At 51.4% G+C, this 19,186-nt stretch overlaps 1 protein-coding gene across 1 annotated transcript in view; it reads right to left on the reverse strand.

Moving 5' to 3' along the window:
• Positions 1-19,186, reverse strand: part of WDFY1 (WD repeat and FYVE domain containing 1) — a 55,159-nt gene that overhangs the window by 22,228 nt on the left and 13,745 nt on the right. Inside the window, exons 2-4 of the mRNA XM_056111809.1 lie at positions 13,847-13,914; positions 6,850-6,923; positions 1,805-1,859 (exon numbers count right to left, since the gene is read on the reverse strand). Of these exons, the coding sequence (XP_055967784.1) occupies positions 1,805-1,859; positions 6,850-6,923; positions 13,847-13,914 (197 nt within the window). The remainder of the gene's footprint in view (positions 1-1,804; positions 1,860-6,849; positions 6,924-13,846; positions 13,915-19,186) is intronic.

The following is a 19,186-nucleotide window of genomic DNA, read 5'->3' on the forward strand; positions in this document are numbered from 1 at the left end:
CTATTATATCTTCAGGGGACATTTCTGGGAGTCAACAGCTCTGAGCTGTTTTGTTCTATAACTCTAAGTTAGCAGCAGAGGCAGAGTGGGGCAGGCAAGAACACTTGTATTAAAAAAAAAAAAAAAAGAACTGAGCTTCCTGGGCACCAAATGGGTTGTTCTAGAAGGTATGCTTGGAGCTCTGTGCGGGTGTGTGCAAGTGTGTACTCGGATCGGAATGACTTCGCCAGAAGCAGGTTTTGAATGTACCCACGAGCCGAGTTGAGCCGTGCTGTACTGGAGTCTGTTCACCATGGGCTGTGGTGTGCTGTAAGTGTCACGTAGCCCCCAATAAAGAGTTTGGGGAAACACAAAAAAAAAAAAGAAGAAAGAAAAAAGAGGTGGGGGGAGAAAACTCCAAGGGCTGAATGCACACTTTATAACCAGGAGGCCCGAATAGGAGCCCTATAACACGTGGTCCCCCAAATACTGCCAGGAGTGAGCCCCGTGCATGGGGCCTGGAGTAGGTCCCAAAACCAAAACAAAAAATTAAAATGAAAAAAAAATTGAAGGTGAGAGAAACAGTTCAGGGGTTAAGGCACTGCCTTGCATGGAGCCGTTTCCGGTTCAATTTCCGGCTCCACATAGTCCCAGGGCTGTACTTGGCTGTCCCTGGGCACTTCCTGGTACAGCTGGCAAAGTCCCCAAGCAGGAGGAGGGGGGCCCAGGTAACCCTCAGCACCACAGGTGGGAACAGTGCCGCATCCTTGGGGGCCCCACGGGGAACCGCCACTGCCCCAGACCAAGCCGGGCTTAGATTCACAAAGTGCATGGAGACATCAGCAAATAAATACAGTGAACACCAGAAAAACTAGTTTTTGATTACTTTAAAAATATGTAAATTTCCAAGGCAAAGTAAAACCTGGCAGAATGTATCTGCCACAGGTGTCTGCAGCCTTCATGGCCTTGAGGGAAAGAAACCTCGCGTCTTAGGAAATTCGCTGAGACAGCTCCCTGGGAAATACAGGGAAATACAAGTCATACCCTTACAAAAGAGATGACAGATGGTCAACACTCAGGCAAATCTCATTTTAAAACTGTTGGAGCCAGAGTACAGCAGGTAGGGCATTTTGCCTTGCCCACAGCTGACCTGGGTTCGATCCCCGGCATCCCATAAGGTCCCTGAGTGCAGAGCCAGGAGTAAGCCCTGAGCATTGTCAGGTATGACCCAAAAAGGGGGAAAAAAAAACCCTGCATCATGTGACTAGCAAATTGGCACTCCCCGCAAACGCCTAAAGCAGCAGAGTGGTGAAGCCTGAAGGAGCAGAGACGCTCAACCACTGCTCATGGGGCTGTAAAAAAAAAAGTATACAACTGCTGGGAAGGACTCTGCAAAGGAAATAGAAAGCATCACAAAACTGAAATTTGAGCCAATTACTCCACTTCTTAGAAATCTGGCTGAAATGAAAATGATCAGGGAATAGAACCAAAATCCCCGGCAGACATACACACTCAAACACACATACGTGCACACAGACAGAAGGCAGAGAGAGAGAGAGAGAGAGAGAGACAGAGACAGAGACAGAGACAGAGACAGAGACAGAGACAACAACGGGAGCCGGACACGGCTGCCGCAACAGAATAAAAGCTGATACCCGCGTCCAGCCCTGCATAAAAACGCCTCGTGCCAACTCGAAGGAAAAGAATGCTACAGGTATTTCGAGCGCTGAGAGCCTCGGACATCCTCGAGGAACTGGACAACTTCACCGCGCTCGTCAAGCACCCACAAGCACGCGTGGACGAGGGCGTGTGGGATTCCGATTACCTGGGTAGGTCTTGATAAAGTTCATCTTATTGAAGTCTTCAGATACGTGGAATTCCTGAAAGCAAACATTAAGCGATGAGGAAGTGTTATGGGGTTTCAACCCAGCAGGTGCTTTCAAAACCAAGTAAAAACCAGGGGAAGGGGGAAGCCCCCGTCTGCCCAGCCCTTGGGGTTCCAGTTAGCTGGAATCGGGCCACCTGCCCCACAGCAGCTGAGCACTGGGGCGTTACTCCCCTGACTCACTCTGCTCTCATGGCTACACTCCGGTACGTCCAGGACAGATACTGCATGGACGTAGCCACCCCCCACCCCCCACCCCCAAGAGCTCTCAGCTAGTGGAAATGAGGTCGGGGCAGGGATGGGGAACTTCAGCAATGAAAAAACAAAGGGTCACATTCATTTAATATATACGAGCATGGAGCAAAAGAAGAACACTTAGAGGCTAGTTTTCTTCTTTTCATTATCATTTTTTTATACTCTTACATTTTTCCAAATGGATTGTTTTTTTAAGGTTGGAGATGTATTTTATTTCTTTTTTAGTAACCCAAATTTTTTTTTTAATTTTTTTATTTTTATTAGTGAGACACCATGAGGTACAGTTGTAGACTTACAAATTTTTGTGCTTGGGTTTCAATTATACAATGATCAAATACCCATCCCTCCATTTTGGACTAAGACTCTGTATAACTAGAAGGCAAATTTTACTTCTTAAAATGAAAATGAACCTCAGCCTAGAAACTAAAAAAAAAAAAAATTCTAAAGAAATAAAAACACAAATTTTTATGGAACAAAACTGGCTTGTAAATTAACATCATTATTATTATTATTATTTACTTTTTAAATTGAATTGCTGTTGAGATAGACCCTTTCAAAGCTGTTCACAATCAGGTTTCAGCATAGTGTTCCAACACCCATCCCTCCACCCGTGGACACTTCCCAGCACCAGTGTCCCTGGGTTCCCTCCCATCACACCCCCCCACCCCCCACCCCCAGCCTGCTTCTCTAGCAGGCGCTTTTCTCTCTGGCTTGTAAATTCTGTAGGTTCCAAGTAACAAAGACGCTAGGAATTGCTGGCTGCTCCGACTGAAAAAGTCCCCACAGAGGAATAGGGTCGGGGGTGGTCCCTCCCTTTTGGTTGGCAGAGAGAGCAACAACACGCGTCATCAGTACACTGGTCGGACCGTGGATAGTACAGAGGGGCAGGACAGTGGGGAGGGTGCTTGCCTTGAATGTGGTCGACTCGGGTTCGAGTCGCAGCACCCCATATGGTCCCCCGAACCCCACCACCTGAGCTCAGAGCCAAGAGTAAGCCCTGAGCCATCACCTCCCAAAACAAAACAACAAACGGTGTCATTATGGCCTGTGGATGACTAATCTGAACCGTGCACAGGAGAAAAGAGTCCACAATTGATGCTCGAGGGCTTTTTGTGAGCTTTGTGTCCAGAGACCCCTCTCCCGGGTGAGCAGGGGTCAGAGAGGAAGAAGCTGAATTACCGGCCCCGGGGGAGACGCCTTCCACGGCTGCTGCTAGGACAGCCAGTGGGACTCTACAGCAGGACCGAGGTGACTGGCCCGAGCTCGTGGACACCCACGCCCCTCCCGGCTGAGCGGCTGCGTGCTTCCCACGGGGTCCTCGGGGGCTTTTCTCAGCTGGAAGATGAACCCATGCCACCCAGGGCCCCCACTTCCTTAAGTCTCCGTTGCGGCCAAAACGCCTCTCTGCAGGCCAGCCCTCCCCCTGACCACTGGCTGCCTCCGGACGCCCTGGCACTGGCTTCCGTCTGACCACTGTCCCCCAGGTCATGTTCCAGCCCCACCAGCATCACCTCTACTGCCTGTTGCTCTGCCCCTCCACTCACTCACTCACTCTCCCTGGCTGACCGTCCACCCCCCTCTTCCTCCTGGGGGGCTCCTGACCCCCCATCTTTCCCAAGCTACCGGCACTCCCCAGAGAACGTGGCTGAGGCCACCGGCCACCGGCCCACTCTGCGCCTGCGACACACCATCCTTGGTCAGTATCGTTTTCTCCACCCAACTGGACGGATGTCCCAGCGGCCTGCCCCAACCTGACTATGGACCTCCCCCTCAGCTGGACACAGCAGGACACTCCGGGGCTGGCTCCAGCTCTCCGGAGTGGGGTCCTGCTGCAACTTTCTCCTGCTGACCCTCAGGCCTGGGTGGGACACGCCTCTACCTCGCTCCAAGAATCAAAGCGTGGACAGACCTTCTGGGGACGCTCTCAGGCTGCGGCTGCTCTGCATTCAGATTGGATGGATGCAGCCTGGTTGGGTGCTGTTTGCCCAGGCTGTGCGGGGCAAGGCCGCTCCAAGGGGGCGGGGGTGGGCGGGGCAGCCGGCCAGGGACCCAGAGCAGAGATGCAGGATGCTCAGTACTGCCATGACCTCCGAGGATGAGGCAACTGGGGCATTTTCTTCACCCACCAATGTGATACCAAAAAACTGCGATCTCTTGGAGAGCCCAGCAAGCTACCGAGAGTATCCCGCCCGCACGGCAGAGCCTGGCAAGCTCCCCGTGATGTATTCGATATGCCAAAAACAGTAACAACAAGTCTCACGATGGAGACGTTACTGATGCCCACTCGAGCAAATCAACGAACAATGGGAGGACAACAGTGCTACAGTGCTACAGCAAAACACACCCAAGCAAGCAGAAGGAAGAAAATAATAAAGAGCAGAGTTGAAATAAGTAAAAAGAATTAAAAAAAAAAAAAGAAAGAAACAGAGACCATCAAATAAGCCCAAAATGGCTGCTGAGAAAGTAACAGAATTGATAAAAACTGAACTGAAAAAAAAAAAAACCAACCTAATTCAGGAATGAAAAGGAGGAGAGTACATCCCTCTTAGAAAGATTAAAAGGGTTACTGTGAAAAATTATGTGCCAACCAATCAGACAGAGCAGACGAAATGGGCACATTCCTAGAAGTCACTGACAAACACTGAGGAAGGAACAGAAAACTAAAAGCAAGGGACTAATTAGCACTCAAATCCATCCCGTAATGAAAAATCCATTGGTAAATATTTCCAGAGTGGAAATGTGAATCTCTTAAAACTAAAAAAATGGGGGAGTGATAGTCCAGTGGGGAGAGTGTTTGCCTTGCATGCGGCAGACCGAGAGGTTTGATCTCTGGCATCCCATATGGTCCCCTGAGTGCAGGGCCAGGAGGAACCCCTGAGCATCACCAGGCATAGCTCCAAAACTAATAATAATAATAATAAAATTTAATGAGAGTAGAACTTGGATAGGTATTTGACAAAGAGGGTACACAAATAAACACCCAACAAGCTCAACCTCACCAGTGATCAGGGAAATGCAAATCAAAATCAACAACAAGATATCACACTAGGATGCCCTTAAAAAAAAAAAAAGGAAAGAAAAGAAAAGAAAAAACACCTTACAAAAGAGAAAACTGACCAGGACATGGCCCGGTGACTGAGCGCAGGCCTTGTGTGTGAGACCCTGGGTCCAATCCCTGGTACCAAAAAAACAAAGACCAACACCCCCAAAGCAACAGCAAGCACAAAAAGAACCGGAGAATAAAAAGTGTTGACGGAGGAATGAAAACCACTATGACACTGGTGGCAGGAACGTAAAATAACACGGTGACTTTGGAAATGTCTGGTGGGTCCTCAATGACCCTGCAGAACTGAAACACAGACTGCCACCCATGGACGTGAATGCTCACAGCTGTGTTCATCGTGTGAGTGAAAACGGGGAAAATAAGTCGAATGTCCAGCAAGCAGTGAACGGGCTGACAAAGTATGGTAAGACAACGGAATAGAATTATGATGTCAGCACAAATAAGGAACGAGGCAGTAATTCAAGCAACGGTCTAGGTAAAGTCTGAAAACATGAGGGTGCCAAATAAAAGAATCCAGACTCTAAAAGGCCACACCTCTCCTATCTTTCCGCCTATGTAAAATGTCCAGCACAGAAAAAAAAAAAAGTCTCTGGACTCAAAAAGCCAACTAAGGGGCTGGAGCGATAGTACAGCGGGTAGGGCGTTTGCCTTGCACGCAGCCAACATGGCCGACCCAGGTTCGATTCCCAGCATCCCATATGGTCCCCCGAGCACCGCCAGGAGTAACTCCTGAGTGCATGAGCCAGGAGTAACCCCTGAGCTTTGCCGGGTGTGACCCAAAAAGCAAAAAAAAAAAGCCAACTAAAAGGCTGGGGAGAGGAGTAGGAAATGGGGTGTCATCACTGATGGGTGGAGGATTTCTGGGACGGGAGGAGGAGAGTGGTGAAACTGCAGAGCCACTGAACCTCACAGTGAATTCTGGGCTGCCAAGGGAGATCTGTGGGCCGAGTGCTTCAGGACGCCTGCGATCCATCCCCAGCCTTGCCTGGTCCCCTGGGGTGCGTGTCACTCCAAAGCCAAAAGAATTTAAAACTAAAAATAATGACATGGTGTATCTGACTGTATGAAACGAAATTAAATCTCAATTAAGAAACTGAAAAACGGGGCGAGAACGATAGCAAAGCAGGTAGGGCGTTTGCCTTGCATGTGGCCGACCCGGGTTCGATTCCCAGCATCCCATATGGTCCCCCAAGTACCTCCAGGAGTAATTCCTAAGTGCAGAGCCAGGAGTAACCCCTGTGCCCAAAAGGCGGAAAAAAAAAAAGAAAGAAAGAAAAGAAACTAAGAAGTATATATATACAACTATATACACAAAAGTATATATACACAAGTATATATACACATATATACACAACTAGCACAACCCAGACCCACAAGAAGTGTCTGTCTATAATAAACTGAATATGTAAATATCAGGTCCTTCATGGAAGACTGTTTTGAGCTGCCTTTAACAGTTACATGGCTGGTTGCTCAATGACCAGCCCCTGATCGCATTCTTCCTTCCCCTCAACCGAAATAAAACCATTCCCAGGTCTAATAACTGAGCTGGATTCCACAACTCGCAGGCCCAGTGACCGGACATGAATTGTTCATTTCACTCAATCCGCCCGGCGGCAGGATTGGGCATGAGGAGGTCAGCACGAAGAACATTCTGGAAGCTACCTACCATCACGGCTCCGTTATCCTGGCCCACAAATATCCGTCTGCTATCGTGATGATAAGCCATGGCGGAGCAAGGAGCTGCCAGGAAGACAAAGAGCACGGTCGTTACCAGCAAAGCTAAGCATTCCAGGTCATGGTCAAAGCACGCACTATGTGGAGGGGCCGTTTACATTTGGGATGACAAAATGGCTGTTGAACAAAAAAATGAAGATCAACTGAAAAATGTTATTTCAAATCCGTTGTCCTTTTTCCATTTAAAATTCTAATCCAAAGGGTTGGAGAGCTAGTACAGGCATTCGGGAGCCTGTTTTTGCATGAGGAGGCAGACCTCGGTTCAATCCCCAGCTCAGCATCTGGTGTCCCCCAAAACTCACGGCACCATCAGGAGGCACCCCTGAGCACAGAGTAAAGGGCGGCTCCTTGGTACCATTGCAGGTGTGGACAACCCCTTCTTCCCCCAAATAAAACCAATACAAATTCTCATTTAAAAAAAAAAAAATCTTCTATGGAAAGCTTCCCACAAGCTGGCAGGAAGATTTGTCTGAGTGCAACTCCTGCCTATAGGCAGGAAAGGTCCAGGGAGCAGAACTGAGCGTGGGTGGCTGGGACCCCGAATCCACCTTCCTCCTGCAGAGAAAGGGCTGGCCTCTGTGGGCAAAGAGGTTCCCGGCCCAAAAGGTCCATTCCACGGTGTAGGAGGGCAAGTTGGGGAGGCCACCTTGGAATTTGTCATCTTCTCCAGGAGTCAGATTGTTCCCCTTTGCCATGACACCCCAGGTCCTGTTTGGCGTGACTTGGAGCTACGTGGTGGTGAGGTGACGTGTGCCCACAGGGGTGCTACATGATGGGCCAGCAGCTCGGGTTTTTTTTTAAATGCATCTTTTCCTTTCCAGATCCTGCTCCAGGAAGCAATGGCCAGACCCTGAGCTCTTGGAAAGCAGGAACTCTAAACTGTCTCCTGCTAAAAGTTAGAATGAGCGTGAGTTAGAAGATGGGATGTGGCAGCAGAGGGTTGGGTATGGTTCCACCTAAGACTTTTAACTGATCACGGGGAAATGACAACCAGAAAATGCATGCCAGGGGGAAAAAAAACCAACTACAGGCATTTCCTGTGCTTCTTAAGAAATCTTCTTAGAAATGAGGTCACCACTAAAAAAATAGCTTAACCTAAAAGTTCTCTCTTGACAATGGACTGACGGTGCCCGCCAAAGCAAAGAAGCAAACTATACTAGGTCACGTCCAAAGGCATACAGACAGCAACTGCGTGATCAGATCATAGGGAGAGAGATTTCGGGTGCGCTCAGAAGTCTATCTAGGTGCTGGAGAGATAGGACAGCGGGTAGGGTGTAAGCCTGGCACGCGGCTGACTGGAGTTCAACCCCCAGAACCTCATATGGTCCCCAGAGCACCCGCCAGGAATAATCCTTGAGCAGAGAGCCAGGAGTAAGCCCTACGGACCGCTGGATGTCTATCTGAAAGATGCATATTTGAAAGTGGGGGGGGGGGGTGCTGAAACTGTAGACAAAACAATGAGAACTGACTATGAGCCAAATATGCCATAAGATGGATGCTAGCGCTATGAAAACTCCTGTGTTCAAAAATCACATCCACAACTATAAATAGACGTATATCATAGCAAGTGTGCTCTGATGAGAATGCATCCTTCTTTAATGCACGATAATGCATTGTTAAATTGAGCTTTGGTGATCTCATCTTGCTTACTTTTCAGTCTGGACTAGATCTTAACACATTCGTTTTAGAATTCTTTGCGAAAGTTCGTGCCAAACACTTTCACCAACTGTGCGCATTTGTCCAGAATCATACTTGTGGGGAAAAAAAAATAAGTGTGCTGAGTTATTTTAATGAAGCTCTCAAAAATTCCTGCATTTGGGAGGCAGGACAAAAGGCTTCCCTGGTCTATTTGTTTTGTAAACAGATGCTTTGGCTTTTTTCCTAGAAGGGTTAGCTAGCTTTCTAGTGAAATAGCTTTCCAGTAGAAAAATAGCTTTCTACAGGAAACAACAACAAAAAAATTGGACAGTCCCAGAATTTTTCTAAGAAGCAAAACACAAATCATCTTTTAATTAGTGGCCTAGTAAAAGGCATCACTGCAGTCCAAACTCGTATGCTTAAAACTGTACTTTTTTAGTACAGTTTTTTAGTAAATAAGGATTGTTTGCAACGGTTTGCAACCTAACCCGGCTCTCTCGCTTTGGTGCCACTGCCAGCGGCCATCCAGCTATCCCAGCGGAGTCAGGCTGCTGCCACCAGGCTGTTTGGCCCACCATGGCAAAATATTTCCTGGATGGCCCTCTGCGGATCTGGGCCCCCAGCCTATAGCTGGGGGAAGGGAGGGGGATGTAATTTTGCAGACAGGCAGCCCTGCACTGTTATCCTAACCAAAGCTGCTTACCCCTCTGGTTTCAGTTTCCTGCCTTCTCACTGGGAAAGAGACCAGCGGCCCAGCAAACCATGCTTTGATTTTCATGCACAGCATGAAGTCAATGAACCCATTGATTTTATGCAAGGATTATTGTGACACGCCTGCAGGCGGAACCAAGTAGCTCTGCTTTTTCTATGCTTTTTTCCAGAAGGTCTCACACACACACACACACACACACACACACACACACACACACACACACACACACACACACACGGCATGAGGGCATGCCTCAGATAGGAACCCAGTGGCTCTGCTTTTTCTATCCTTTTCCCCAGAAGGTCATTTCTGTTCTGTGAGGCAACTTCAGGAGGCGTAAGTGAGGACTGTCCCGTGCACGGACACACGTACTTGTGCCTTGCTGCTGGGCCTGCCCGGTCAGTGTGACAGCTGCCGTCAACAGGAAAAGGGTCAGGTTGGTAGAGAACCATTAAAAAGTCCCAGACAGGGTGAACTACAGCCTGTTCCCCCCACCCCACCTGATTTTCTTTCCCTTCTTTTGGATTTAACCTTAAAGTGAAAGTCATCCTAAAACAGATAACCAAGCTCTTTCTTAGGATCCATTCGTTCTGTTATGTTCTGGCAGATTCCACAGTATTAGCAGCAGATGCAGCTCCAGAGAAAGGCCATAAAGAAGCGCCTGGAAGCAATGATCTGCCAAGAAGTCGGGTGAAGGGTGCAGGAGTCACCCACTTCCAAGGGGCTACGTCTATAGCAAGGAGGGAGGGGGACTCCCAAGCAGTGCTCAGGGGATTGGGGAGCCACCCACCTCAGCAACCCTCCGCCAACTGGGCTGGTGACTCCATGCGAGGGTCCAAGAACGTGGTGCTTCTTGGGCCTTCCGGTGCCAGGGACACCCAGGGTCACAGCCAGCTATGCTCTGGGGTCCGGGGATGCTGGGGCGTGCACCCAAACCCCTAAAAAATCTCCCTGGCCCGTTTGCAGTCTGGTTTGGGGGCCACACCCGGCTGTGCTCAGGGCTGCCTCTGGGCTCTCTGCTCACTCCTGAGGGAGCTCGGGGGACCAATATAGGGTTTCGGGGATCAAACCCGGGCCGGTCGGCCCTGTGCAAGGCGAACGCCCTCTGCTCTGTGCTACTGCTCTCCCCCAACTCCTGTTGGCAGTTCTTCCTGTTCTTTCTAGCCACGAGAGAGCTGGGAGCGACCTGCAGAGTCAGCTTGAAGCCCGTTAGCACGAAGGTCACAGACAGTTGCCACAACCACGTGTCCAAGATCGAGACGCCAATGCAAAGGGTTGCCGCCTTCAGCGGTGAGGTCTCGCTGGGTGAGATGGCGATTAGGCAGCCCCGTCAACTAGCTGGAGGACACAGGAGCCGGGGAGCAAGTGAAGCCACGCCAAGACAAAGCCCATCTCCGTCTCCACTCCAGCGAGCAAAGGTGCAAAGGAAAGGGCCCCGGAGACTGGGCGAGGATGGGCACGTTCGTGCCGGGGGGGATAGGAGATGTGCAAGGAGTTAACGGCAGCAGCACTGCCCAGGCTGACCACTGTGAGTTTCCCCGGAGAAGTGGGGGGGCACGCATGTCACAAAGCATAGCATCAACTATCTGCCGGAGTCTATACAAAAAGGACATTGCTCCATCATGCAAATGACAGAAAGGACAGAGAAAAAGCAATGTAGGATTCTTAGTGCCTGATGGAATTGGGTGTGCCTCAGGGGCACTGTTGTGGGAGTAGCTCAATAAACCTCTGGGGCTGGAGCAATAGCACAGCGGGTAGGGCGTTTGCCTTGCATGGGGCCGACCCGGGTTCAATTCCCAGCATCCCATATGGTCCCCCAAGCACCGCCAGGAGTGATTGCTGAGTACAGAGCCAGGAGTAACCCCTGTGCATTGCTGGGCATGACCCAAAAAGAAAAAAAATAAATAAATAAATAAAAAATAAACCTCAGCTCCCTGCAGGAAGAGCAAGGAGAACCCAATGTTATCCCACAGACCCGCAACACAATGAAACCTCCTCAGCAGTGCCTGGCAGGAGTTCCTCCCTCCCTCCCTCGCTCCCTCCCTCCCTCCCTCCCTCCCTCCCTCCCACTGGGGCTATTTCTGGCAGTGGGGTCCCTGGGATAACTGGAAAGAAGGCCTGGGATAACTGGAAAGAAGGGATTATCCGGCTAAGAGAAGCTTCTTGGTCCTGGGCAGAAAGGCAGGCTCAGAGAGGCCAGGACGTCTCACGCACCCCCGCCTTCCTGGTCTGCACCCCCACCAGAAATATCACTAAATAGTAAATAAATAAGCGTATCCAAAAAAACGCTCCCTGGGGCTGGAGCGATAGCACAGCGGGTAGGGTGGTTGCCTTGCACGCAGCCAACATGGCTGACTTGGGTTCGATTCCCAGCATCCCAGATGGTCCCCTGAGCACCACCAGGAGTAATTCTTGAGTGCACGAGACAGGAGTAACCCCTGAGCATCGCCTGGTGTGACCCAAAAAGCAAAAAATAAATAAATAAAAAATAAACCTCTGACCCACAGAATTACAAAAAAAAAAAAACCACTTCAGTTGTAGACTTCCACATTTTGGTGCTTGGGTTTCAGTTATACAATGATCGAATACCCATCCCTCCACCAGTGCCCATTCTCGTTGTAGTCAGAGGATACTCCAACTTGCTACTTGGATTGGATATCACTCCCTGTAGTGCTTGAGGGAGCATGTGGCCATAAGACAGCCACTTCAGTCCTTCGAATCATCTTCTTAGCCTCAGAATGCTGAATTTCTAAAACTTGCTCAAGAGCCACATGCAAAATAAGAAAAAAATATTCACTGAAAAAAAAAAAAAACGCTCCAGGCCCAAAGACATCGGCCACTTTGGACCGGAGAAGTTATGGTACACAATGCATGCAGGGGACATGGCGGAAGTTCCTGTTGCCTTAGCACAATAAATCGTGGCTGGAGTTTCAAAGTCTACTGTCCACCCCCCCCCGCCCCACCCCCCCCCACCCCAATCTCTCCAGTGTCAGGGCTTGAACCCAGAACCTTGAACGTACAAGGCATGTGCTTTGCAACTGAGCCTGGGAACGAGCCATGGACTTTGGTGACCCATCGCCGTTTGACCTGTCATTGAGTCTGATGGTTTCCTTTCTTGCAGTGATCTTTACCTCTGTTGTTTTGTTTTGTTTTGTTTTTCCCAAAACTTCAACCTCATGATGCCCGGGGATTGCCAAGCCAGAGACGCCAACTCGGTGAGCTAACTGGTTGCTAACTGGTTTCTGTGCTGAAGCCTGGGGCCTCAGGCTTCCTCTGAACTCCGCTGGGGAGAACCGGGTAACAGAACCATCTCCAGGAACAAACCAGCACAGAACGCCCTGTGGCAGGCTCCAAATCATGGGGAGGAAAAATACAAAACAAGGGGCCTGAGCAATAGTCCAGCGGGGAGGGCGTTTGCCTTGCATGCGGCCGACCCTGGTTGATCCCCAGCATCCCATATGGTCCCCCAAGCACCACCAGGGGCTGATTCCTGAGTGCAGGAGTAACCCCTGACTCGGTGTGACCCAAAAAGCAAAAAAATAAATAAATACATAAATAAAACATCCAAACCCAAACCATTCTCTCGGAGGACCCATGACGCAAAGCCTTCTCTCCAGAAAGACCGAGAGAAGTGAGGGAGAAGGACCAAGCGCAGCCTGGATTTGCGTGGAGGGCCTGGAGTTCCATCGGATCCGGTCTCTCTGCCTCTCAACACCCCAGTGCTAAAGCTTTATCCTCCAGATCCTTCCAACATCACTGACTGCTTTAATTCTCCACTGGAATTGTGCTGTGCTTCAGATGGGCTCTCTCCTTAGTGCTCAGAGTTTGCAAGGGGGTTGGCTAAAAGGCTGGTCCCTCTCGGGGGCCAAAACAGGGGGCTGCAGAACTAAATATGAAGTGCCACACACATAAGTGAGAAAAATAAAGACCCAGAAGGGGGCCTGGAGCCATAGCACAGCGGGTAGGGCGTTTGCCTTGCACGCGGCCGACCCAGGTTTGATTCCCAGCATCCCCTATGATCCCCCGAGCGCCGCCAGGAGTAATGTCTGAGTGCATGAGCCTGGATAACCCCTGTGCCTCGCCGGATGTGACCTAAAAAGCCAAAAATTGAAAAACTAAAAAAAAAAAAAAAAAGACCCAGGGGGGACCAGAGAGGTAAGTACAGCGGATAGGAATCTGCTTGCCTCACATGTGACTGACCTGGGTTCGATCCCCAGCATCCCCTATGGTCCCCTGCGCCCCGCTAGGAGTGATCACTGAGTGCAGAGCCAGGAGTAGCCCTGAGCACTGCTGGCTATGGCACAAAAAAAAGGAAATAGACAAAGGCCCAGAAAAGCCAAGCCATGGAACGTGAGGAAGGAATCCTTCTCCTACCCCCACCCCACCTGAGTTTCACACGGGTCACTTCAGTTCAGCCTGACCTGACTTCCTGGTGCAAAAGAAAACGTTTCCTGCAGCTTATCAGCCGGCCCGAGGTCTGTGGCCCCCAAGAAATGGAGCGGGCGTGCCTCAGACACGCTGAAGCGTGACCCAGAGCCGGGCTAGGCGTTCCCCTTGGGGGACCCCAGTGGAGACTTACAGGCCATGGTGTGGTAGATGCTGGGCCAGTACTGCCCGCTGTCCCTCTTCAGCCACACGCGGATGGTTCTGGGGAGGAGAGAAAACGAGAGAGAGAGAGAGGTCTTCAGAAACTGTCTCTGCTTGGGGGCTGGGGCCATAGCGCAGCGGGGAGGAGGGCCGTCTGCCTTGCACGCGGCCGACCCGGGTTCGATTCCCAGCATCCCATAGGGTCCCCCGAGCATGGCCAGGAACGATTCCTGAGTGCAGAGAGTAACCCGAGCACAGCCGGGTGTGACCACCCCCCCCCAAAAAAAAGAAGAGAAACTGTCTCCCTTCACGCCCCGGGAACACTCTATTTTCTATAACACACTCAGGGAAATCTGCGAGCTTGGAACTGCGGGTCCCGTACAAGGGGCTGGCAATGTGGTGGTCTGAGGATCCCTATGAGGGAGGTGAGGAGGGCGGCGGCAAGGGACATGCCTGGGGACCCGGGGGCCTTGTTCACCCCCAATGGAGCCCCCACCTCTGCCCATCCACACTGAGGCCCGCTGGGGGCGAGGGGGCGGGAGGTGTTGGTGGGTGTTGCTGTTGGTCGTTTCCTACCAGCTCCTTGGCTCTCTCCTTGCATCGGCACCCACAGAAAGGTGGGGAAATCCTGGGCCCGGGCAGGCAGGGGGACAAAGGAGCAAAATAGCCCCAGCTTCAGCTGGGGGTTGACCGCTGCAGGAGGAGGAGCAGTGAGCAGGGAGCCACGAAGAAAACACCTCCTCCTGGGAGCCCCCCCAGGACACACACTGTCCGCAGCCCCGCAGCGGTCCCTGCTGCCGGCTGGCACGTGAGGTTCTGTGTGTACGGACCTCGCCGCCTCTCATGCCCAGACACGCTCCCGCTGCTCTGCCCCACCTCTGGCTAAAGCACACTCAGACTAGGGGCCAGGGGATGATAGTCCAGCAGGGAGGGCGTTGGCCTTGCACGCGGCCGACCCGGGTTCGATCCCAGCATCCCATATGGTCCCCCGAGCACCGCCAGGTGTGATTCCCGAGTTCAGAGCCAGGAGGAACCCTGGAGCATTGCCAGGTGTGACCCCAAAAAGCCAAAAACAAAATAAAACCAAACAGAACTCCACATCCAGGACTCGACGTTGACGAGACGGATTTTCCTTCTGTTCAAAGGGCAAGACAAGGGTGGGAGCAGGCTGTGAAGACAAAAATCAGAACAGGGCCGACGGGATGGTATCGCCAGGGTAGGGCGTCTGCCTTGCATGCAGCTGACCCGGGTTCAATCCCTGGCATCCCATATGCGTACCCTCCCAAGTACCGCCAGGCGCTCCTGAGTGCAGAGTCAGGAATCATGCCCAAGTATCGCTGGGCGTGCCCTTGACTCCACCCCTGCATAAAACAGAACAGTGGCACCTCTCAGAACTTGCCCGCCTACAGAGATCCAAGTATATGATTGGTTCTTGATTTTTCAAAACACTAGATACTGAGCTTCAGTCCCCCGAAGCACTGAGAGATCCCGGCAGCACGGTGGGGGCTCCTAACTTTGTCTGGGAACCGGATGTGTGTGTGTGTGCCTGGGGTAGCCGCAGCCACTGTCCGGTGTGCCCTGTCTCCTGGACACTGCCCAGAGGGGGCCATAGCCAAGTGGCGACAGGAGCCTTCTCTGCGCCCCAGGCGGGATCACAACTGGCTAAGGCAGAAACAGGCATCTGACTCCAGCTGGGTCAACTCGTTTCTTCCCTGGGAAGGAGAGAGAGAGAGGATGAGGGAGAGAGAGACAGAGACAGGGACAGGGACAGAGACACAGAGAGATACAGAGAGACACAGAGAAAGACAGAGAAAGACAGAGATGAGAGACAGAGAAGAGAAGAGACAGAGAGAGGAGAGACAGAGAGAGAAAAGAGACAGAGCGAGAAGAGGAGAGACAGAGACAGAGAGAAAGAGACAGAGAAGAGAGACAGAGAGAGAGAAGTGAGAGGAGAAACACAAAGACACATCAGTGGGGGGAGGGGGATGGAGTGGCTAGTTCTGGCCAGAGTTTGCAATTTAAATTCGAGAATTTTTGTCTTAAAAAAAAATGAAGGGGCTGGAGCAATAGATAGCACAGCGGGCAGGGCATTTGCCTTGCACATGGCTGACTTGGGTCCGATTCCCAGCATCCCATATGGTCCCCTGAGCACCGCCAGGAGTAATTCCTGAGTGCAGAGCCAGAAGTAGCCCCTGGGCATCGCCAGGTGTGACCCTAAAAGCAAAAAATAAAAAAAAAAAACGAAGAAAGAAGAAATGTAAAGAAGGTGGTGATGAAGAGAAGAGAAGCAGGAAGAAGCCACAGAGAGGCTCCGGCTCCGTGTGGCCTCCCCACCCCCAGAGAACCAAGCCTGCCCACTTCCTCCTGGGTAATCAAACCCTCTGAGCCAGGGCACTCTCAGCAGGAGGCTCCAAGAATCCCAAACATTCTCCTTGTCCAGGCACCCTTCAATAAGCTCCAACCTGCCCAGGCTCACGCAGGGAGGCGGATCAGAAAGATCTGGTATTCTTCCGCGTTTGTTTTGGGGCCACACCCAGGGGTGCTCAGGGCCTAGTCTGGGCTCTGTGCTCAGGGTTGACTGGGAGGGTGGGAGGGCCCTGCAGGGCTGCAGGCAAGGACCACGAGCGCCTCCCCTCACCTCTGCCCTCTCCCAGGCCCCCAGCACAAGACGGGCTTGCAGGCAGCTGTCTTGTGAGCAAGGAATGTTCTAGACAAACTTCACGTAACAAGTCTAAGAGGGAAACAGGAGGTCACACTAGTGTGTGCATCAGGAGATCTGCAATTTTTTTCCAGTTCGTAAATCGACATCCTAAAAATGGAATCTGCCAGGAGGTAACGGTTAAGCCAGATGGTTCTTAATGGGGGGGTTTCTGGTCCTAATGCCCGAGAACTTGGTTTTCTTTGATAAACGTTGGAGTTTAAAATGTTTCTCACGATCACAGATCTTTCTAGTCTGGAACCAGGCACGTGGAGCCCTGAGGAATACGGAACTGACGAAAGTCAGCGCTCACGGCCTCGTGTGGAGAGAAAAGCCCCATCCGGAAGTGATGGAGGCCGCACGATGCCCATTGCCAACACGATCGGACAGAACCTCGAGATCCGAGCCCCTGGGTTCAGGGAAGCGGAAGGAAGACGCCTCCAGAGGCGCCACTGCCAGGGCAGGCCAGCAAAAGAAGGCACCACTGGGAAGTCTAGAAATGATCAGTTTCCCCCAGAAATAACTCCCGCGGTGGGAGAGGAAGTAGACATGGGAGAGTCGGCTGTGGGTGATGAGTTTCACAGACACCACAGGACAGCTGTAGGAAAGGGAGGGGAGGGGGGATGAGAGGAAGAGAAGGGATGAGGGAGAGAGAGGGAGAGAGGGAGAGAGGGAGAGAGAGAGAGAGAGGGAGAGAGAGAGGGAGAGAGAGAGAGAGAGATGAAGCAGTTGTAGCACTTCTGTGGGTCCTAGGTCACTGAGATTGTTAAACACATGTTCACCATTATAAACCGGCCAGAAATATGAACCCAAGTAGACTATAGACCAAACATGATTGCCACTCAATGCCTCTTTTGCAAACCACAGCACCCAAAAGGAGAGAGAGAGAACAAAAGGGAATGCCCTGCCACAGAGGCAGGGTGGGGATGGGGGGATGGGGAAGTGGGAGGGATACTGGGATCCGTGGTGGTGGGAAATGGGCACTGGTGGAGGGATGGGTATTTGATCATTGTATAATTAAAACCCAAGCACAAAAATGTGTAAGTCTACAACTGCACCTCTTGGTTTGTCACTAATAAAAATAAAAAAAAAAGAAATACGAACCCAACTAGACACCTGATACCATCAAAATCATCAAAATTCTGGTTCTTTGGGTATGAGACTGATCTCGAAGGTTCTGCTGACCTCGTAGGGCCTTGTAGGGCCTGGCCTCTGATCTCAGCCACCAGGCCCACAGCAGCCTCTTCCCGGCCGCCCCATGGGCCCGATGTCTGGTCACTGGCTCTGTCCCGGCAGGAGGAGCCTAAACCGCCCCGGCCGACGTGCTCTATGTGGTGACTGACACCCCACTTCCACCCTGCATCCCCGTGAGCCATCTGACATGCCCCAAACACGGCCCAGCCCCACCTCTGCCCAGGTGGCAGCTTCTCTGGGCACTTGGCGGCAGGGCCACCACCGCAGCATGATGTCTCTTGGTGAGGACAAGATACACACACGTTCATAAAGATGATGGAGGGTCCGGAGTGACAGCACAGCGGGGAGAGTGTTTGCCTTGCACGCGGCCGTCCCGGTTCAATCCCCGGCATCCCATAGGGTCCCCCGAGCACCACCACCAGGAGTAACTCCTGAGTGCAGAGCCAGGAGGAACCCGAGCATCGCTGGGTGTGACCCAAAAAGTAAAAAGAAAAAAAAACCTAATAAAACAAAATAGAGATGACAATGGAATCCTGCTACTGGCCGCGACCTGGAGGGAACCGGAAGAGAACAACGCGCTGGGTGACATCGGACAGAGAGAGAAGGACACGCACGGAATAACCTCGCTGATCTTGAGAATAATTGGATGAGGAAATGTGACGGAGCAAAGCAGGGGGTGCCATGATCCCCCCATCCATCCCTGAGGATGGGAAAGGGACCCAGGCGGCCGTCCATCCCAGCCAGACCCAACAGCACTGACAACAGGGGACCCCAAGGACAGCCAGTAAACTTTCAGATGTGCCTGGCAGGGTGGCAGGCAAGGAGCGAGGGGGTGGGGAAGGGGTGGGGTGGGAATGGGAGTGGGCGGGGGGGGGGGCACCAGGAAGAAACTGGGGAACTGGGTGGGGGAAGCTGACACCGGTGATGGGATTGGTGCTAGAACAATCCTAGAACATTGTCTGTCTAAAAGTCAACTATCAATAACTTCGTAAATTATGGTTATTAGATTTTTCAAAAGCTTAATTACAATGTTTGTAAAGGTCCTTAGAGGGACCGAAGAAATGGTACAGTGGGTAAGACAAATGACTGCCACAGGGCCGGTCCAGATTCGATCCCTGGTACCCCCTGTGAAGGACAGAGAGGGTATAGGGAGTCTTCCTAGGGGTGACCCCTGACCAAAAAGACCCAGGAGTCAGCCCTGAGCCCCACCAGGTGTGCCCCCCCCCAAAAAAAAGCAAAACATAAAACAGACAATCCTCAGGCCTGCACTATTAATATGTTATATGTATATGTGTGTATATATATGATATACAGCATATATATTATATATCATACATATTATATATCATACATCTTATATACCATCACTTGTATCAATTGTTCGATTCCTCCGCCCCTCTCAGAGAGCCTGACAAGCTACCGAGAGTATCTCGCCTGCAC

The sequence above is a fragment of the Sorex fumeus genome, unplaced genomic scaffold (assembly GCF_029834395.1).
Source record: "Sorex fumeus unplaced genomic scaffold, SorFum_2.1 ptg000014l, whole genome shotgun sequence".
NCBI lineage: Eukaryota > Metazoa > Chordata > Mammalia > Eulipotyphla > Soricidae > Sorex > Sorex fumeus.